The sequence below is a fragment of the Polyodon spathula genome, chromosome 12, assembly GCF_017654505.1.
Source record: "Polyodon spathula isolate WHYD16114869_AA chromosome 12, ASM1765450v1, whole genome shotgun sequence".
NCBI lineage: Eukaryota > Metazoa > Chordata > Actinopteri > Acipenseriformes > Polyodontidae > Polyodon > Polyodon spathula.
In genome coordinates, this window is record NC_054545.1 from 44,473,326 (window position 1) to 44,495,996 (window position 22,671).

General features: G+C 41.2%; 2 protein-coding genes across 2 annotated transcripts; one reads left to right on the forward strand and one right to left on the reverse strand.

Moving 5' to 3' along the window:
- The first annotated feature begins 14 nt into the window (after positions 1–14).
- On the forward strand, positions 15–13,008 carry LOC121324450 (phosphatidylinositol 5-phosphate 4-kinase type-2 beta). The gene is made up of 10 exons (XM_041266342.1): positions 15–611; positions 2,916–3,013; positions 3,811–3,907; positions 7,639–7,791; positions 8,574–8,720; positions 8,928–8,966; positions 9,411–9,524; positions 9,874–10,129; positions 11,927–12,030; positions 12,351–13,008. The coding sequence occupies exons 1-10, from the start codon at positions 468–470 to the stop codon at positions 12,429–12,431; spliced, it is 1,233 nt and encodes a 410-aa protein (XP_041122276.1). The 5' UTR covers positions 15–467; the 3' UTR covers positions 12,432–13,008.
- Positions 13,009–15,692: 2,684 nt separating this feature from the next.
- psmb3 (proteasome 20S subunit beta 3) lies at positions 15,693–22,247 on the reverse strand. The gene is made up of 6 exons (XM_041266343.1): positions 22,110–22,247; positions 20,901–21,085; positions 20,132–20,239; positions 16,998–17,175; positions 16,326–16,420; positions 15,693–15,827 (listed from the first exon to the last, which is right to left on the reverse strand). Exons 1-6 carry the CDS (start codon positions 22,110–22,112, stop codon positions 15,779–15,781), a joined length of 618 nt encoding a protein of 205 aa, XP_041122277.1. The 5' UTR covers positions 22,113–22,247; the 3' UTR covers positions 15,693–15,778.
- Between the last annotated feature and the right edge of the window lie 424 nt (positions 22,248–22,671).

Sequence of the window (22,671 nt, forward strand, 5' to 3'; positions counted from 1 at the left end):
TCCATCTTGGAGACCTTTACTTGCCAGGGAATGCTGACAACAACTGGCAGCGGAGACGCGTCAACATGGGATTCAAATACAAGGAATAATTAGCTATTATTATTAAAAAATAAAAACACTGCTGGAGGATATCGGAATCGAGTTTAACAATAAACAGTATAAATAGATAAATATATATATATATATGTATACACATTTGATTTATGTATATAGTTCCACTTTAATGAGTAGGGGGAGTGATTGCCTTGCAACATGCGAACACGTTAATTTTATATCACAAAAATTATAATTTGTTTTTCCAAAAAAATTTAAAAAATTGCACAAGTGCGTTTTGCACAACGTTTCAGGTTTTTATTTATTTATTTTTTTGTTTTGTTTTTTTTTACGCGGCGGAACGCGATGTTACATTAGATTATTAATATAGTCATTTAAAAAAAAAAAAAAAAAAAAAAAAAAAGCAAGCAAACATGTCCTCAAATTGTACTAGTGCTGCGCCGGTCGGTGCCAGCAAAACCAAGACGAAAAAGAAACATTTTATCGGCCAGAAAGTGAAATTGTTCCGGGCCAGCGAACCTATTCTCAGCGTCTTGATGTGGGGAGTCAACCACACGGTGAGTAAACGTTTATTTGTATATATGTATGCATGTCTTTGGTAATCTTGTTTGCAGTAATTGTACACGATTAAATATTATTACAGATCCCTATAGCTGCAAAACATTATCGCAATGGCTGTCAATGTAAAAGCAAACGGCATAACTGGCTTTTTCCACCCAGTTAAATGCCTGTTTATGTTTTTTGATGTGTTTCTGAGTGTAAGCTTGTATTTTAAGTTTATAAAGAATCTCAGTACTGCCTACAAGCGTCATGCTTTAGGAGACGAGGGAGTGGGGTGTTGTGTTATGACTACAGCCAAGCAGCTGTGTTTATTATTACTGTAATAATTATTATTATTATTATTATTTATTATTATTATTATTTTTATTATTATTATTATTGCTATGTTTCGCTTTTTATCGAACACAATTCTCGTATAATTAATGTACGCATATGTTTTATAAGATGCGTTCTAAAATACTTATTTTACACATTGTGTTTGTGTGTGTGGTCTGAAATGTTTAATTGTGGATCATGTTATGCAAGCATATTAAAGTAGGTGACGTGACAATTTGATTATTGAGGTTTAGGGTATTTTAGTGTGAATTCAAATAGGGGTGTGGCACAGTAATGTATGTAATGCACGTATTTTATATGTGTGTGTGTGTGTGTGTGTATATATATAAATTGTTTAACGATTATCCCCCACTGTTATAATATGACAAGGTATTTCACATCATTTAAATTTTTGTGTGACAGAAATTTGACAATTTTAAAAATATTTGCTCACATAGATTAATGTATTTATTTATTTATTTATTTTAATTTATTTTTAATCGGTCGAAGCCCGCAAGTGAGATTAATAATTTAATTCAATTAAAATAATTATTTGGTAGACCTACAAAATATAATATGAAAGAACAAATTAAGATGTTTCCTTTAGTGCTGCAAGCCAGAAGCTCTAGGTTTGTATACCCTGGCACGCCAAAGTCAACATTCATGTCACAACTTCGCCTGACAATTACTCCGTTTAAAATTGAAATCCTAGTGCTCAGTAAATTAGTTGAACACTACGGCACAAAACTGGCATTTGACTTCAGCACTGCAGCTGAACCAGGACCCTCCTTGTGCATCTCAGGGCTGTATTTAAAAATAAAAAAAATAAAACACCTGCTTGTGGTAAGATTCACAAAAGAGGGGGCTTGCTGTGACTGCCTGAGACCTGTGTAATCTTTAATAAGAAACCCACCGAGCACTGCGCTTCAGCCAAACTGCACATGTGTACAGAATAGCTGCACTGTATGCAGAGGGGCAATGCACACATTAATCACAATCTCGTGTGCTATCGGAGCCAACCGGGACTGTGTAAGTGTGGGCAGTGCTTTATTAGAAATGCAAGCTCTGAAAAAACGCCCTGCATATAGCCTAATCCCTCGCTGCACAGCTGTTTTTAAAATGGACTTGCTGGGCCCATGAAAGAGTGAATGCAGGAGAGTAGCGGAGTTACTGGGACTGTATTATTTTAAGAAGACGGGATGGCTGTACACAGTGCACCTGATTCCAGATTAATTTGCCATGAGGAGAACACTCTTAATCCTTTGTGTCTGTGCGTAAAAGGCAAGGCTGGCCAGGTGAGAACACAATGTGTATTTAGGATTTTTTTAAAAAATTTTCAGCGATGGCAGTAAGACTCCTGTTGCACAGCAGTTTCACACATTCCAGGTTTTCGCTACAAGCTTGATCAGTGTGCATAGGTGACAAGTTCATTTGAGTCTTGTTAGACTCATAGTGAAACCCATAGTTTATTCTAAGAGGCTGTCCTTTCATCTTCCAGTCACTTATCATCCCATAATATTGTTTGGATTCCAGGTGAGGTTACCCCATCTCCCGGTTCTTTTTGTGAAACTTGCATTAGCCTTCTATCCATCAGACTGCTGAACTGATTTCGTAAGCGCATTGGATTACCTGCCCCTGGGCTTGATAGGATAGTGTTAGGTGGGAAGCTGGATTTGCCTTTCAGCTCCTTGAAATAGGCAGGTAGAAACATTGTCCCTTCTTTAGTTGCAAAGCAGAGCTTATCTCCTAATAAATCTGTTGGCCGTGTTACAGGGCTGGCATGGCATAAGGGTAGTTTTACTTTACCTGTAGCTTCTTATCACGTTGTTGTTTTGTATTTAAAAAAAAAAAAAAAAACTTTTTTGCAGAGTGCATTTGCCCTCGGCTTATCATCCCGGGATAGGGAGGACAACTGGAAGGTGTGTGTGTGTGTGTCTCTGTGTGTGTGTGTCTGTGTGTTTAACGCTAAGTTCCATCTCTTTCAGATTAATGAACTAAGCAATGTGCCCGTCCCGGTGATGTTGATGCCAGATGATTTTAAAGCCTACAGCAAGATCAAGGTCGACAACCACCTGTTCAACAAGTACGTGCAACACGCCTCCTTCGGTTCTCTTGTACTTTTGATAAGTCTAGTGAAAGTGAGCAAATGGCTTCCTTTCTGAGTTTCAAGATTTGGTTTTCATGTCTTTCAGCTGATCATCTGCTGGGTCGACCCAAGGATAAACCCAAGCAAATTTTTCATTTTGAAATGAGCGGAATAAAATGCATGATTAGGATTGTAGCACAGAAATCTCCCGTGGTTTAAAATGAACCACACACCCCATTGGGAGAGGGAGAGGGACGGATGTGGGTGGGTTATTTTCAGTCATTTGTGCATTGGTTTATTTTGCATGGTATCTTTTTGATCTGGCCATTTCTAAATTCTGTTATACTAAGTTTCAAGCTGTGTTTGTGTGAATAATTGCCCCAGCACTATAAACTTGATGTACAGTGACTAGGATGCACCTCACATATATACTGCACTATAGTGTGGCACGGGTGGGGGCCAACAGTGTTTAACCCTGTCATGCATGGGGGGCAGATACAAAAACTCTTCTAGTCTTCATGTGGGGACATGTGGAAGACACAAATGCATGCTAGTTTTTATTTATTTTTTTATTTCTTTTCAGCTGTTTTCAATATTTAATGCATGAAAGAGTTAAAGCTCACCAACTTGCATTGCTTTCTGGAATGAAGAAGTCAAAGACAACGCTTGGGCACTTGTAGCGTTTCTGCAGAAAGCGTGTTTGCAGAAAGTCGGGACAGACGGAACTCGGAGCCTCTCCGGTGGTCGATTGCAAAACGCTTTCTCAGACAGCTTTCTGTTTGTTTGTTCCGCAGAGAGAATTTGCCGAGCCGGTTTAAGTTTAAGGAATATTGCCCCATGGTGTTTCGGAATCTACGGGAACGGTTTGGCATCGATGATCAGGACTACCAGGTAAGGATGATGTGCTGATATTCTTCACAAAGCGCTTGTGTTTGTTACCATACTAGCCTTACCCAAAATAGCAGAGGTATTGCATATCAATTTAAGTTCTGGTCCTTGGCACAGTGATGTGTTTTGAGTTATAAAAAAGTTTTGATGTGTGCATGTATATCTTCTGGCTCTTTGGCAGGAATGGCAATAAGACTCCTGTTGCATAGCAGTTTCACCCATTCCAGGTTTTACTACTGGCTTGATTAACCGTAGTGGTGTACAGGTAACAAGCTCAGGTGTGTCTTATTAAACTCCTAGCAAAACCAGGATTGGATCAGACTGTTATGCAACGGGACCCATATTTCCATCCCTGCTTAGTTTCCTGTCTTGCTGATTAGCTTGCTATCCATGGGCAGTTGTTGGTTCAATGTGCACTGCAAGTACAGCGGTCCCTAGAAGAAAACCTTAAAAGAATCTGGGAACAATGTGAAAGAGAGTAGTGTCCTCAAGCCATTTCCAGCACTGTTCTGACCAGTAAATACTCTGCAGTGCTTCTCAAACGCCCGTTTTCACGCTTTCCCACGGCCAAATCCATAACCAGTTCAGCCTTGGTGCCACCAGGTTTAGCGTCTGCTTACGTACATATGATCATTTTTCTCCCAGGAACAGTAAAAGTTGTCTTTTCTGAGATTATGAATACATTTCTATCATTCAGGTGCGGTCTTTGCTACTCATTCCCAGCCAGCTGTCTTCCCACAGCCCGCATGGAGAGCCATGTGCAGTTTATCTACGAGTCAAATGTAACTTGCAGAGATGCAGTTCTACTGCAGTTTAAGATCACAGCATTTACCGTATTCCTTCGAATTTAAGACGCAGCCCAAATTTACTGTCCTTAATTTGAGGAAAAAAAACAAATAAGTATGCATTTACAAAGATACAACTTCAATTACGTATTGTACAAGACTGACATGAAACAGTGCTGTAGATTAACCACAGAGCTTGTTTATTGAGCTGCACACTGTATAATAGTTAAGATTGCGTCTCTGTTGTACACACACCACCACTCCACTGTTTTTGAGAAGCAAAAAATGTTTAAAAAAAAAAAAAAAAAAAAAAAAAAAGCACGTCTTAAATTTAAAGGAATACGGTACATGGTCCCTGCCAATGAAAATGTGCTTTGCACAGAAACAGCATTGCCAGTGCTCGCCTATATTAATATCCACAGAAACAGACAAGCTGCTGTCTGCCCAAGTTATATTGAGCAGTTCACACTTTCTGTTCAGGCATTAGGGAGAGCACCATACCCTGTTAACAAATTTGAATGGGAACATTTTGCAAGTCTTATAGATTAAGTGTGTTTTTTTGCATTTGTCCGCTTTGCAGGTCTATGCCAGCGCTCTGTTTTTTTTTTTTTTTTTTTCCCATGCAGTGGTCCAGGTTTGAATAGAGCTGCAGAATTTGCATTGCAGCAGCCAGCTCGGCGTGGTGGTTTGTAATTAACTGTAGCTCACACCAGGTAATGGTGTAGCCTTTCATGAACCTCCTTCCTCCAGTGAACTGGTGCGAGACACTCAAACTGTGCAGCTCTTTAATTACAGGTAGAGTTGCTCTACTTCTTTATAGGTGCTTAACCTGTACATCAGTTACAGCTGTAGTGGTGCAATTCGTATTTAATTTCAATTACAATGTAATTGCAACTGTAATTGAAGCTTGGCACACCTGCATAGTAGTACTTCTAATTGTAGCATGTAACTGATCGATAAGTTTATTTCTCCATCGATCATTATTGTTGTGTTTTCAACCGCTTTTGGTGACCCCATCTGTTTGCAAAAATAAAACTGATGTAGTCTGTTTCTGTATTTGTGCCTGTGATTTATTGCTTTGGGTTATTTAGAATAATTACAGTGAACGTCTTCATGTGTAGGAACTGTAGGAACTGTTTTTTATTTTATTCTATTACGGTACAATATGTAATGTAAAGAAAGTGTCCAGAGTGATCGATACGCGATGAGTCGTTGCACCACTAATGCTTTGTTTCTAAGACGTTTCCACTTGTCAAAGCCTCTGCCCCCGGGGTTGTGTTTTGGAAGCCATTTGGAAAGTTGTTGTCAAATAAGAGGGAAATGGTCATGCTGTCAACGTTCTTGCAAATAAAAAGTCAGGCTCACTTAAGTAGACACTGAAGGGGGGGGGGGGGTGGGACTTCACGTCATTCTTTCTTTTTTTTTATTTTATTCCCTCCCCACCACCCCCCCCGACCTCGTCTTATTGAAGACGTTTCCACTTGTCAAAGCCTCTGCCCCCGTCACATGGGGGGGGGGGGGGGGGGGGGGGGCGGGTGTCTGCTGCTGTCTGCCTGCCAGACACTTTACTAACCGTCACATAAAACGGATTAAAAAAAAGACATGAACAGTAGCTGACTGTCTGTTTCTTGTATCTTGCACACTTCTGATTCTTAAGAGTATACTGTTTTGAAAGCAAATCATTTCAAAGCATTTGGCTACTTTGCCTGCAAGGGGACTGCCACCAAGGGTCAGAGCTCTAGCGTGTGTCTGTTAGAGGTGAACCACATTAACATTGTGTTACAGAACAGCTGAGCTCAGGGCTTCTGCTTGGGGATGCAATGACAGAGGATACACTTCAAGTAATTGGTTAGGTTTCTTCCACCACCCACTGCTGCAGTCTTAATGACTATTATGGTGTTATAATTTGCTTTCAATACTCTTGAGTGCTGTCTGCCTGAAAACTGTAATAATGAGGAAAGTGCTCTCCTGAGTGGTTTTATTTTATTATTTTATTTATAGGAATGGTCATTTGAGAACTTTTAAAGAAATGGACTAGACTGGCACTACAGGAAAATATGAATAACTGGAGCTGAATAAATGATAACACAGTGATTGGGGGAGGAAAAAAAAATGAAGTCTTTGGATCTTCAAATTCTCCTTTTTTTATTTTTTGTATCCAATTTTTAGCCAAATTCAAAGCAAGAATGCTATTCTAAGTGTCGGCAACTGTCCTTTTTATTTGTACAACAGTCGGGTTATGATTTTTACTGTATTCGGGTTTAGAAGAATCCAGGTTAAATTATAATTATTATTATTATTATTTTTTTAAATATACTTGCATTTGATAAACTTAAAGAAATACCTTTACTTGCTTTCCCTTAAGTGTCCCATAGTAAAAGCATAGCACAGTGAAATCATGGTGAAGCACAGGTAGGTATGGTAAGTACAGTGTAACTATAGGAAAAGCATGGGAAAACTGCAGAATGACTGTGCGCATTCATGATCGTTGCTTTTATAATAGCCCCACGGGTCATCAACCCATTTATTTGCACCTCAGCGGACGATGGAAATTGGGTATTCTTGGGTTTAACTCAACTTTTATTGTATTGGTGATTTTGCTTTGTAAATATATAACTTTGTGGAGGTTCTGAGTTGCTGGCATATAATAAATGTTTTAATTTCTTAATTTTGTATTTTTTCTATTACTTTTTTTTAATTAAAGTGAATTCGATTTAGAACTGTTTTGTGAAACTAGCCTCAGTTACCATCTTGCATTACTCCGCTCTGACCAGGAGGGGTCACTGTTGCTGTGATGTGTGTACAGTATGTGCTGAAGAGAACTGTGAACATTCCAGAGGCTGCCCAAGTATTCCCTGTGCAAACTCACACTTGCATTACTACCGCATAGAAAAAGACAGCACAGTAATGTCATGTTTTTTTGCTGCTACCTTTTCCTGTTTGTTTCAGAACTCCCTGACAAGAAGCGCCCCTTTAAACAGCGACTCTCAGGGTCGGTTCGGGTCCAGATTCCTCACCACTTACGACAGGAGATTCGTGATCAAAACCGTGTCAAGTGAAGATATTGCGGAGATGCACAACATTTTAAAGAAATACCACCAGGTACAGAACAATGAAAGTAAAATCCGCTTTCCCCTCCTGGACTTTTTGCACTAGCGTACGACTGAGTGTGAAGATTTGTAGATGCAAAACAAGTAGTCTCGCCCGTTAACCCAGCAAGTAAAGATTTTAGAAGTGAATGTAAAAAATCAGTGTGAAAACCAGGGCGGAAAATTTAATAACTCAGCATAGCGATTCTGTTCTACTTGGACTTGTGACACTAGGGAGTAAAAACTATTATAATCCTTCTAAATATAATGAAGGAAACATATTTTCAAAATGCAATCATCTGTCGTCCACCCCTCCCCTCCCTCTGTTTTTTAAGCCGCCTCCTTAATATCTTAAAGCAGGTTTTCATTTTTTTTTTTCATGTTTCCAGTTGTTCTGAGTGGTTCTTATTGCAAATAATGTGGTTGTTTTTTTTTTTTTTTTTTTTTTTAAACTTTTGGATGTAGTCTGTGTTAAAGTGCTTTTTCCTGAGTTCAGAAACTGCTTGTCGGCTCTAGCTTCCAACCATAAACATATGTAGTATATGCTAGATAAACAGCAGCGCCGTCTAGTGCACAGATCTGTATTGCCAGCAATACCAAAGGAAACTTGATCCATAGTAGCTGATGACTAGATTCGGCCTATATTGTATGTATCTGTTGCAGGCAACCACAGACACATGCACCAGACATACAAATAACAGCTTGTGAATTCAGCCAATAGCAACCTAATGCAGACTTATTTCAAATGGAGATATGGTCTCTATGGTACTGAAGTTCTCTCTCCTGTCTGCCCAGTTTATCGTGGAATGTCACGGCAGCACGCTTCTCCCTCAGTTCCTGGGGATGTACAGATTAACAGTGGATGGTGTTGAGACCTACATGGTCGTCACAAGGAACGTATTCAGTCACAGGTTAACTCTGCATCGCAAATATGACCTCAAGGTAAGGACCAGCACATTAAAACCTTTGCGTTAACCTCACTGTTTCACGGCACGCTGTGTGTTGCAATCCCCATTGGTCTGTGACTTGCATGTCATGATGCGCACACCGGTCTCGGTGAATCGTCTAGCAGAGACGTTGAATGCACATAGTATGAATGCAGACAGAAAAGGGACGATGTTGCTGACTACAAACGTCTTGTTTCCTTAGGGTTCAACAGTATCAAGGGAAGCTAGTGATAAAGAAAAGGTAAGAAAAGCCGTGTACATACCGGGGATCCACATGGGTGGGATGATGGGAACAAAAACAACAGCGATGGGTCTAACATCAAAGAAGTATTTGAAAAAGAGTGGTTCTCAAGGTTTAAAGCTGAGGGAACACGCAGCCACTGTGTGGCTTGGAACACGGTTTCAGGAGACTAGGTTTCAAACCACTGCATGGCGCACCAGGGGAGACTTGGGGGTTTGATACAGCTCAAACTAGGTCTCCTGGAACCAAATTTCAAGCCACTGTTCCTGAAAAGGGAGCTTTGTGTTCCCTCAGCTTAACATGCAGTTAAGCCTGTGTGTAAAAACCCTAGAGAGTAAATGTCTCGGTGTGATTAGGCAGTGTGCCTGAATGGATCATCTTACATAGCAGGAGAGAGACGCTTTGGACTGCACAGAATAGTGACCTGCTTCTCACTCCCTGCAGGCCAAGGGGCTGCCCACTTTCAAAGACAACGACTTCTTGAACGAAGGACAGAAGATTCACATCGGGGATGACAACAAGAAGTATTTCCTGGAGAAGCTCAAGAGAGACGTAGAGGTATTTATGTATTTATTTATTTATTGACTTCTTAATAATTCATTTGTGTTTTAACAAGGAGAGTCTGCGCATTCAGCCTTATTTGCATGGAAGCACACAAGCAGACAATAGCAGGAGTTACAAACACAATAAATAACATTGAGGCAACTCAGTTAACATCTTCACAGGGATGGCAATAAGACTCCTATAGCTCAGCCGTTTTACTATGAGTTTGATTAGCCACAGTCTAGAGAACAAGCTCCGGCGTGTCTTATTAAACTCCTAGTAAAACCAGGAATGGATCAGAGCGCTGTACAATGGGAGCTTTATTCCCAGCCCTGGCGTGTACAGTCTGGGTTCCTCTCCCCAGTTCCTGGCCCAGCTGAAGATCATGGACTACAGCCTGCTGGTGGGGCTCCATGACGTGGACCGGGCGGAGCAGGAGGAGATGGAAATCGAGGAGCGGGGTGAGGAGGACGAGTGCGAGAATGACGGCATAGGGGGGACCACCGGCTCCTTTGGCACCCCGCCCGACAGCCCGGGCAACCTGCTCAGCTTCCCGGGATTCTTTGGCCCCGGAGAGTTCGACCCCTCGGTAGACGTGTACGCCATGAAGAGCCACGACAGTAAGACTGCACCCGCTGGCTTTTTAATTATTTTTTTTTTTTTTTTTTTTTTTTTTTAATATTTACAGCACTTTTTTAAATACAGTGTATCCCGTAAGTTAGGCATCAAAGGCAATTTTGATACACAAGTCATTCCAGGTTTTGCCCAGTGTGTATAGGCAACAAGCTCAGGCGTGTCTTTTGTTAAACTCCTAGTAAAACCAGTAATGGATCAAACTGCTATGCAATTTAAGTTATGTTTCCACCCCTGATTTACTGTGCTTGAAGACGTGTTTATATAACCACACCCTACTGCAGCAAGAGCTGACCTATTTTGCTAGCTAGTCAGTAGCTCAAATTCTGTTGCTTTAATACCCTGCATCCCCCATGGCAACTGCTTTTGCTTCCCTGTGATATCTGAGGCTTGAAATTTAAAAGAATTCATCATTTTGTTGCATTTACAGTTGCTCCTATGAAATTCTGTCCCCATCTGCTATGAAGCATGGTGTAGCAATTTGTGTGTGTGTGTTGAACCGCGCAAGCTTCAGAGACCATGTGACTGAACCTCTACAACAAGGGTGGAATGTAAAGTAGCCATGTATCTGAGGAACTTCCAAAGCATATACAGTCAACACTTAGATATGTGTTACCCAGATACACGTCAGTCGTGTTTTGTATAGATATATATATATATATATATATATGTAAAATAATAAAATAAATTCCTGCACTTTCCCGTCACACGCGATTTCCGACTGTCGCCAGTTTTCTCGTACAGAGCCCATCTCTTCGATGTACTTGTTTATCTGTCACAGCCCGCGATTTGTTTTTTCTCGCATGCCAGATCAGTCTGTCTTTACTGTGCCGTAACACGATGCATCCTCCCTCCCGTTTCACGATGAAAATGCAGCAAAAACAAAGTGAATAAGGCAAGCTACTGTAATGTAAAACAGTTAATCATTAAACAGTTTTAGATACTGTGATGCATATTTAAAAAATATGTGATCTTTAGTTGCTTTTATGCATTTTCATTTGCAAGTGAACTGTGATGTTAGGGCCTTATCCAGCTCTATATTCTGCAGTTTAGAATACTGTCTTTGGATACTGTGTTAATTCTGGAAACTGTTGTTTTATTTTTTATTTTATCTTTTGCTGTTGGGTCGTTTAATGGGGAATTATACTTACTGCTACAATACATACCGGATTTAAAAATATGAACTGTATTACAGTCTACGTGTTCAGTCATTTTTTTTGGCACGTGATATTTTCAGAATCATACCGTTCTGAATTAAAATACTACTTGTGTTGAAAATATAATACCGTACCAACAAAACCAGTACAGTACATCTAAATGGAAGCCTACTTATTTTACAGCACACCCCTTTCAGCTATGAATGTTTGGCATTGTATCTTTTTTGTGCTCCCTGAAAAAGGACAAGGGTTGGAACGAGTCAGAATGAAATAATGAGACATGCGCCACACGTGTTTAACCATCACTGAAGTTAAACTTGTATAGGGTTGGAAATGTCAGTGCTGACTGTGTGTGTTATATATAGATATATATATATATATTAGTAGTGTGCACATTTATTAGAACACCCCATTGCTTCTGTTTTGATTTGTTTTGCATATGAAATCAAACCACTGGAACTAAAAGTCATGGAAGAAACATAGCCAAATTATTGATTGTCTAATTGATTTGATGACTGAAAGACCTTGCATGCAAATCATTTAAAATAGTAACAGAAAAGGAACACAGAGCTACACGTGGTCAAATGCGTGTTTACAGTCCTGGATTGTTCCTTTTAATATTCACAGATGCCTTGAAGAAGGAGGTGTACTTCATGGCAATCATTGATATACTGACACACTACGACGCAAAGAAGAAAGCTGCCCATGCTGCCAAAACTGTCAAGCACGGGGTATGTAGTCTGCATTTCTGCAGCGGGCTGTCGGTTTTGCAGTCTCTTGTAGCTTGCCCATGCTTGCCTGTGATTTTGACCATGATTTCACTTTGCTTTTACAATTGTCAGGTTAAGTAATTTCGTTAAGACTACGGGGGGAAACCTGCAAAGCGGAACGTAATTCGATATATTAACGTAACATTATTCGGCCGGTTTCACTTGACTTTCTTAAGCAAAATTAGATGATTTTATAGAGGGTGATGCAAAACGTTTGGACAGAGCTGTATGTTCTGTGTAATTCAAATATGTCTTATTTGTTTCCTTTTCACTCAAAACAGGCAGGAGCTGAGATTTCCACCGTGAATCCCGAGCAGTACTCCAAACGATTCTTTGAATTTATCTCCAACATCCTGTCATAGTACCAACCCCTTCCATCTCCATCCCCTGCAAACTCGAAGAGGCACGAAGTTGAGAGACTTTAAGAGAAGAGGAGTTGTGTGTTGAGTTTTTTAAGTATTTAATAATCCCCGGGTTCAGCAGAAAATTGCAGTGTTGTCCCCCTCCTCCCACTTCTTCGAATACTCTGAATAGAGTGCCCCCCCCACATGGCTATTTCCTGTCCCTCATTTAATTACTTAAGTCTCCCATCAGCATTGCCTTGGAGTGTTTATTTGTTATTGTTTCAAGCAAGTTGCATTATTGTTCTCATTATTTTTGTATTTTTGTTGATTCTTTTAAAACTGCTTTTTTCTTTTTTTTTTAACCATAAGGACTCTATCGAGGAGAAGTTAAGGCTCCTATTGTGGAGCGTTTTCTAGGATCAAATTCCAGGTTTTACAGCAAGCTTAGCTGGGGTTTGCCAAAATAATGGGTATAAAAAAAGTAGGCCAGTTTAATACAGACCGTACTGGTCTGACGAGAGTCGTCTGGTGGTAACAAATAAACATTCAAATGAAAAAAATCACTTTCAAATAAAGTTCAAGCCCTGTCTCGTTACTTTCCAAGTGCCAGAAATCTTTTTTTTTTTTTTACTGGATTTGCTGGTTTAGCCCCGCCCGTTTCCTTGTAGGAGAACGACAGCTTGGATTGCTGATGACTCTGCACACCCCTGTTGATTGGTAGGTAAACCATATAGACAACCAGCTGAAGTGTGACACACTGAGCTGGGCAAATTGACTGTGCTTGTGCCCCAGTCCTGTTTTGTTAGTAACTTGTTGAGATTTCTTGCTGAAATGCTCAGTGTTGTGCCCGCAATCTAAGATATTATTGTCCAGCTAAATGTGCTCTGAATTGATGAGATTCATTTCAGGAGTCATCCAACCAGTCCTCTAGCCCTTGAAATAGTGGTAGATACAGCAGTAGGAGGTAAGCAGTTTAGCTCTGTGCAGATTTCGCATGTGTGGCTGCACAGTCATGTCAAACTCCAGTTCTTAGAGCCGCAGGGGCTGCTGGTTTTCGTTCCAACTTAAGCTCTCAATTAACTTAACTGATCAAATTATTTCTTCAGTTGGACATATTTAATATGTTTTCAAGGTCTTTTACAGCTGATGATTTCAAAAATGCACTTGATTCAAGGTACACAACCTAGGAAACATTTGAGACCTGGAGAGAAGTGTTAAATGTGTCCATTAATCAAATAATTAGACCAATTATGTAACTGAGAGCGCGGGTGGAACGAAAGCCTGAAGGCACTGCAGCCCTCCAGGACCGGAGTTTGACACCACTGGGCGAGCATGACTGCTTCTATTGCTATCCCCTGCTAATATATATATATATTAGTAACTGAATGGCACATGTTTCATATGTGTAGACCTTGTAACACAACTCCACCACACCCACCATCTCAACTTTTAAAGACACTATTAATGGATAGCAAACTATCATTCTCTATAATTAGAATTTACATTTTTACTATATATATATATATATATATATAATTTTAAAGGCTGCAACGTTAACCAATGAAATTAATTGGGCTAAACAAAGAAGGATGAGTCACCCAAACAATGTTTTATTTATTGCATGAATCTATATTTTATATAGTTTACATTAAGAAAAAGAAAAAGATACGTTACTTGAAGCTCATGCATATAGAAGAGTTGTATGTTTTTTTTTTTCTTTTTGAAGAGAAGATCTCGGGCTACGGTGAGAGCCTGAGGGTGTCTCGTTTTATTACATTTTTTGCATAACGACTTTTATCCAAGGTTTTGGAGAGCTGCCCTTAAAAAAATCAATCATGCCTCGAATTTCTCCCCCACTCATAACCGCATTACAAATCAGTTCTGGAACACTAATGCAGACTAAACAGAATATATCAGAATATCCCACTAGCCTTGGGAACTAACACTTAAACAAAATGTGTGTGTGTGTTTATATATATATATATATATATATATATATATTATAATATATATATATTACAATTGATATATATTACAATTTATAAATCAGGAGCACTCACAAGCCAATCAGATGGTAGGTTAAATCCCTTATTTGAAGGGGAGGGTCACAGTAAACTGTCCAGAAGTTGCACTGGTCAGTTCAAGTTCAAGGTTTTCAAGAATACATTTTTGCAAGGGGGGGGGGACGGGACGCGCGTGCGGGGAAGCGACATGCCTCTTAAACTCAGTTCACGCCAACGCGGTCATTTTGGAAACGTGATTGTGAATCACACGGATGGCGATTGCGTGGTCTTCAAACCCCGTCGAGCATGCGCTGTTTAGTTTGGATGGGCTGGTGCTGGTTTAAAATTGTGCAAGCTTGACTGACAGCAACCAGCCCCTCCCATTGTAACCTGGATCTTTTTCCTGCAACAGTTAATGAAATGAAGACAAACAAACTCAGGTAAGCGTATCTCTCTTTGCTGTTCACTTTTGTTACACCTCTCAATAAGGGAGTTATAATAACCAGTGATCCTTCCTCCCTGCTAAAACTGAACAGTGCAATAAAAACCCTTGCACTTCCCACCCGGATTTTAAGTCCAGGAGTTCGCTGAAATCATGTCATTAGATATCTAATTGAACTCGTGTCTTGGGTTGGAGCAGGGTCATGGAATTGAATGAATGGGCCACTATACTGAGAATCTGGCTCAGCCTCTCTCCTGAACATAGTGTAAAAAAAATAGCGCTTTGTAATTTAATCCAGTTTGGGATCAAAACAAGGGATTTATTTATTTATTTATTTTAAACAAGTGATTGTTAGTAAAACACATCTGCTTCACCTAAAATGCAGATTGTTAAAATGTAAGTCTGACAGGACAGTTTAAAACACAATTTTTAATGTCCTGGGATCTACTGTTTTGTTTCACTGTTGAAATTTGATATAGGACACTAAAGATTGAGTACCCTACCCCTCAGAGGTAACACAGTTATTCCAATGTTGGCACTTTTGTACTGCACAACCCTTACATTACCAAATTTCTAGATGCAGGTGTTTTGAGGAAAACTTAAACACAGATGCTCAGAAACTGCATTAAGTGTTTATAGCTCTCTGTAAATGAGTGTTTTCTCCAATCCTTTTTTTGAGGCGATGTTTAAAATATCAACTGAAAAAATAAAACAAAACTTTTTTCCCTGTGTTTTTTTTCTTCTTTAAACAATTGTATATCATATCACTGAGGCAGAAATGAACACTCCTTTATTCTTATCCATACACATTTGAGACTTTCACATATGAAACAGTATGAGCAAACATTTGTTTTATTTTTTGTAAATGCACAAGTTATTACTGAATGAGCTGAAAATGAACACAAGGTGTAGAGCTGCTTTTAATCCATACGAGCTTTGAGTGTTCTGGTGGTAATCTTGTCCTTCTCGCTGCAAATCAAAATTAACAAATTGAGGAGAACAGACAATGCAGCAGTTCTGATCAATCTGAGAAACGAATCAAGTCTCTTAAATCACGTTTCTGATAAAGTGCCACTCGGATGTGGAATTGTAAAATTTATCTCAAATACCTGGACAAACATTGCAGTTATTCCATCCATATTTTTTTCTATTCAATGAAAGATTTATTTTTGTACCTGGTGTTTGTAATATTTACTTAAACTACAAAAAAAGTCATTGGAATCATAAAAAAATAAACTTATATTTTACAAACCACATTTAATCAGCATATCGCCATCTTCCTGAAACTACCAAGTTTAATTTACTGTGAAGTTATTAGACATGTGGAAATGCGACAAATATCAACTGTAAAATATTAATATAACATTATAGAATTGGTTTAAATTAGGTAATTTAAATAAACAAACACCAAATATTTCCCGATCGAAGAAAAAACAAAAGTGGAAATGAACTTCGAAGAGCACTTACACAACATGCACTACCACTCCCATCCCGGTCACTGCGTCTCTGTCTACTGCGTTCAGCATTGCCTGAGAAATGGTTTCAAACAGGTCATCTGGCTCCTGCAAGATGCACAATTTATTACCTGCATTAATCAGCTGAGGCACACCAAGGACAAGTGCAGCTCTGCAAGTATGAACAAACTCTCTCACGCAAACATGTCAAGAGTTGAACTCCACAATCAAATAAATGCACAGCTGTATTATGACCTGTGAAAGCATTGAGAATTTTATATATAAATGATATATACGCACACTATATTCTTCATGGTATGTTACGTTATACTAAAAAATATGCAAGTTAATAATGGTTAATTTTAAACATATCTTCCACATTCATTCCAAGGTTGTCTATCCTTATGCTACAATACAAATCTGTGATACCATTTTTGCATAGCCCCCCCCACTGGGGTTCCTAGATTGCTTCAGGGGGAGGGGGCGGTCCCTGGTTTATTGATAACCCCTGATAAATAAATAATGATATAAAAAGCTGGAGGCTGTGCCCCAGATTGCAATGTACAAGATGAAAAGGGTCAGGGTAGAGGAAAAGTAATCTGTTTCCACAGCAAAATGTCAGATTATCAGGTGGAGTTATTGTTGCCCAGCCCCGCCCCACACCCATCGGCTCTGATGAACTCACCATGTCTGGCTCCCACAGGGACTCACACATGCCGTACATTTGTTCTGAGCATGTGCCGCTGACAACAAAGTCCTCTGTGACCATGGGGCAGCCAATGAGATCCAGCGAGCAGATGAAAGGCTCGAAGGTTTTGGGGTCCAAGCCAGCGATCACAGGCTCGATGTAATAGGGGCCGAATCTAGGAAAGAAAGAAAGAGATTTAGTACTGAACCTTATACCAGTGCTTCTCAACTCCAGCCCATGCAGACCTCTCACAGTCCAGGTTTCTGTTGCAACCAGAAACTAAATCAGCCTGTTTTCTTAATGCACAAGAAATACAGCAAGATCAGACTTCGTAACAGTAGGCTATGTTTCAGGGATTGTTCGATACATCAGAACACAAATCTAAACAAAAGGCTGAAAACAAAACTTGGCCTGTCAAAAGGTATGTGGGACCTTAATGCCTTAAAACTACTGCTGCTGCGCTCAATCGTAACTCTGCTGCTGCTGCGCTCAATCGTAACTCTGCTGCTGCTGCGCTCAATCGTAACTCTGCTGCTGCTGCGCTCAATCGTAACTCTGCTGCTGCTGCTGCGCTCAATCGTAACTCTGCTGCTGCTGCTGCGCTCAATCGTAACTCTGCTGCTGCTGCTGCGCTCAATCGTAACTCTGCTGCTGCTGCGCTCAATCGTAACTCTGCTGCTGCTGCTGCGCTCAATCGTAACTCTGCTGCTGCTGCTGCGCTCAATCGTAACTCTGCTGCTGCTGCGCTCAATCGTAACTCTGCTGCTGCTGCGCTCAATCGTAACTCTGCTGCTGCTGCGCTCAATCGTAACTGCTGCTGCTGCTGCGCTCAATCGTAACTCTGCTGCTGCTGCGCTCAATCGTAACTCTGCTGCTGCTGCGCTCAATCGTAACTCTGCTGCTGCTGCGCTCAATCGTAACTCTGCTGCTGCTGCGCTCAATCGTAACTCTGCTGCTGCTGCGCTCAATCGTAACTCTGCTGCTGCTGCGCTCAATCGTAACTGCTGCTGCTGCTGCGCTCAATCGTAACTCTGCTGCTGCTGCGCTCAATCGTAACTCTGCTGCTGCTGCGCTCAATCGTAACTCTGCTGCTGCTGCGCTCAATCGTAACTCTGCTGCTGCTGCTGCGCTCAATCGTAACTGCTGCTGCTGCTGCGCTCAATCGTAACTCTGCTGCTGCTGCGCTCAATCGTAACTCTGCTGCTGCTGCGCTCAATCGTAACTCTGCTGCTGCTGCTGCGCTCAATCGTAACTCTGCTGCTGCTGCGCTCAATCGTAACTCTGCTGCTGCTGCTGCGCTCAATCGTAACTCTGCTGCTGCTGCTGCGCTCAATCGTAACTCTGCTGCTGCTGCGCTCAATCGTAACTCTGCTGCTGCTGCTGCGCTCAATCGTAACTGCTGCTGCTGCTGCGCTCAATCGTAACTCTGCTGCTGCTGCGCTCAATCGTAACTCTGCTGCTGCTGCTGCGCTCAATCGTAACTCTGCTGCTGCTGCGCTCAATCGTAACTCTGCTGCTGCTGCGCTCAATCGTAACTCTGCTGCTGCTGCGCTCAATCGTAACTCTGCTGCTGCTGCGCTCAATCGTAACTGCTGCTGCTGCTGCGCTCAATCGTAACTCTGCTGCTGCTGCGCTCAATCGTAACTCTGCTGCTGCTGCGCTCAATCGTAACTCTGCTGCTGCTGCTGCGCTCAATCGTAACTCTGCTGCTGCTGCGCTCAATCGTAACTCTGCTGCTGCTGCGCTCAATCGTAACTCTGCTGCTGCTGCGCTCAATCGTAACTCTGCTGCTGCTGCGCTCAATCGTAACTCTGCTGCTGCTGCTGCGCTCAATCGTAACTCTGCTGCTGCTGCGCTCAATCGTAACTGCTGCTGCTGCTGCGCTCAATCGTAACTCTGCTGCTGCTGCTGCGCTCAATCGTAACTCTGCTGCTGCTGCGCTCAATCGTAACTCTGCTGCTGCTGCTGCGCTCAATCGTAACTCTGCTGCTGCTGCTGCGCTCAATCGTAACTCTGCTGCTGCTGCGCTCAATCGTAACTCTGCTGCTGCTGCGCTCAATCGTAAACTGCTGCTGCTGCTGCGCTCAATCGTAACTCTGCTGCTGCTGCGCTCAATCGTAACTCTGCTGCTGCTGCTGCGCTCAATCGTAACTCTGCTGCTGCTGCGCTCAATCGTAACTCTGCTGCTGCTGCGCTCAATCGTAACTCTGCTGCTGCTGCGCTCAATCGTAACTCTGCTGCTGCTGCTGCGCTCAATCGTAACTCTGCTGCTGCTGCGCTCAATCGTAACTCTGCTGCTGCTGCTGCGCTCAATCGTAACTCTGCTGCTGCTGCTGCGCTCAATCGTAACTCTGCTGCTGCTGCGCTCAATCGTAACTCTGCTGCGCTCAATCGTAACTCTGCTGCGCTCAATCGTAACTCTGCTGCTGCTGCGCTCAATCGTAACTCTGCTGCTGCTGCGCTCAATCGTAACTCTGCTTTCTGTGCCCTGTACTCAACTTTACTCTTCAAAACTAACCATTCACATTTTTGTAATTGCTCTCATTTGAAATTGTTCTCCTTCATTTATTGTACTTACAACTTGCTCTTCCTGTAATTTACTCTTATCGACAAATATTTTTATGTTTAACTGCTATTAGTCATAATCGCGCTCTATTGTAATTCACTGTATTTATTTTGTCTCATTTGAATTTGCTCTTATTATTGATTTTATAACTGCTCTTATCTGTAATGTGCTATTTTGTAAATGCAATACTTTGAAACAACTAAGTCACCCTGGATAAGGACGTCTGCTAAGAAAGAAATATATAATAAGCTTAAACACTGCAATGTATTATAGTGACTATTTCTTCTGGGTTTATAATCATCTGTAACATCAAAACTCAGTGACAATTTTAAGGTAGAACTAAGTAAACTAAGCAGGTAAGCAGTACTTTCTGAAGGTTTACCTTTGGCTTTAATATAAACATACCAGTATATTGTAACTGACGTACAGTGTGATTAACTCATCTACTTTCCATCACTTACAACAAACACCCCTTACTCGATAGCAGACAGCTCAGTATGTACGCAAACGGCAAGAAAAAAACATGTAGAGCTAAAAAAAATCAAAAGAAAGAAAACCCACACACCTCCTCTCGTACAGCATGTTGGACACCATGCTCATGAAGGTTTTGGGTTTGATCCGTCTTCCCTCCTTCAGCTCATATAGGTTCAGTCTGAATTTAAGGCGCTGTGATCTGGGGGAGGGGGGTGAAACAGAAACCTTTAAACAGGATACTGCCGTTCGGATCAGCTCCACGCTGTGCCTTAAGCTCTGCAAGCCAAAACAAGAGATTTTGCTTCCAAAAAGTTTTAAATGAACCATTAAAAAATACTATATACTAAGCCACATTTGAGCATGTACATACAGAGAACCGTGTACTGTAAAGCTCAATTTACTAGCAACTTTTATTGCCTGCGACCAAATCCCGTGAGGATTGCCCTGTGTAACAGCCCTGACTACGTATTGCCAACGTTCGTTCTGTATTGTCAACCAATGCTGGAAGAGTTACTTAAGTTTTTTTTTTAACTTCTTAAAACTTTTGGTCCAACTGTCGTTAACTACAGAGGAATAACAATGTGGCTACTGTAACTCTGCTGAACCGATGCCCATATTTTGTTATTTCGTTAATTTCTTTGACGCTCATTCAGTAAACTGTGAAAGCAGCCTTTTTCCTGTCGCTGTGCAAGAGCCACTTCTTAACCCAAATGCTCTTTAGCTGGCGTTTATGTTTTTCTATATTTTCTAACAAATTCATTAATAGAAGTGCACTTATGGCTAGGGCTGGGATTCAGTCACCTGGAAAGGCTCAAATGCTTTCGCAGTGGGAGTCCTAGTTTATTCCCTGTTTCACTTACACGGTCTGTACGTCTGTTGCCAGCCCAGCCAGGCCAATGAATAAGCGATCCCCCATGGGGAAAATCTTCTGAAAGTCAGTCGTCACCATCTGGGCCTGTATTCCGAACCTTCTGTCCGCAGCGATGGCAACACAGTTCTTACCCCTCATAGCCATCACAGCCCCACCGTTATAGGACATAATCGACTGGAAGGTAAAAACAAAAATACAACTCAATTTATAAATCAGGCTGCATGCTGAAATCTTTAAAGTCTCACAGCTATAATGGACCAATTAAAAAAAATAAAAAACATTTTTTACAGATGGAAATAAGACTCCCATTGCATAGAGGTTTGACCCATTCCTGGTTTTACTGTGAGTTTCGTACACCCGAGCTTGTTGCCTATATGCACTGCGGCCAATCGAGATCGTAGCAAAACCGGGAATGGGTGAAACTGCTGTGCAAGAGGAGTGCAATTTCCATTCCTGACTGCTCAGGATTTGTTTGAGACTAAAATGAGGCACCATATGAAATTACACAAAACATTTGCATTAAGAAATATTAAAAAGAAACGGTGGATACCAACAAATGCAATAATTATTAGCATGGTTTCAGGATGCTACTGTACTACACAGAACTCAGACTTGGGGGGGGATAATATCGCTGCAATTTCTGTAATTAGATTAGAGGCTACTCGCCTAGATTCCCTAACTACCACACAGTGTACTAATAAACTAAAATAACAGATATATGTACTTCCTGGAGTTACCAAAATGAAAGTGAAACTAATGTACAACAACGGTACATTTAGACAAAATGTTCACAAGAAGCTGTTACCGGTGCAGCTGTAAAATGTATAGCAGGACCACAAATTAACACTGTATATGAATTCATCTAGGGGTTTGTTACAAGTGTGTACTTTCAGTTATTTTAATTTTAAATGTATCTGTGTTGTAAAATAAATATAAGTACCTGCAAACAAAACGATAAACGGCTGAAACTCGCTGAAGAGATTATATATATATATATATTCATAAAAGGCATGACTGATATATTTACCAATCAAACATTAACACAGAAAACGTATAAAATATATTTAACCGGCACTTCTTGAATCACGTGAAACAAAGTCATACCTGTACTTAAAAACAAAAAGAAAAATGAAAAGCTTGCGGCCAAAAAATGACCTCGAATGAATATTATAAGGCATTGATTTCTATGGGTACTTACCATGGTGGCCGGTTTCTGGGCTGGATTTCTAAGCGGTAAATATTAAACTTTGAGGAATGTCTATATTTATATATACAGGCAGGTAGAATTCACACCCCAGCACAGCGACGCACTGCGCCGCTCCGCCCCACAGCCTCCTGGCGGCAGCGATTGGTCAGGTTTCTGCACCGCTGACACCCAGCGCTCTCGTGATTGGCGGATCGGTGTAGTTTGGTTGTAATGAAAGCCAGTAAGAAGCGGACGGTGACGTGCGCATTTGTCGCCGAAAGCCATAAGACAAACGCCCACCTTTTCACGGCGGATGGGTTCGCGCCCGGGCGGGCGGGCGCCCCCCGGGCGGGCCCGGGGCTGGGGCGGGGCGGCCCCCGCCCGGCCCCCGGGGCGGGGGGCGGAGCGTTTCATTTTTTATTTTTATTAACTCTGTTACACATTTTAAACGTGGTTGTCAAGCTCGGTGACGGGTTTTTCAGCGGTGTGTATCCAGGCGTTCGTTTTCTTTTCTGGCGAAGGTTTTGTAAAACTTTATTTAACGTGCGGAATGTCGTGAGTCATGCAGTTTTAG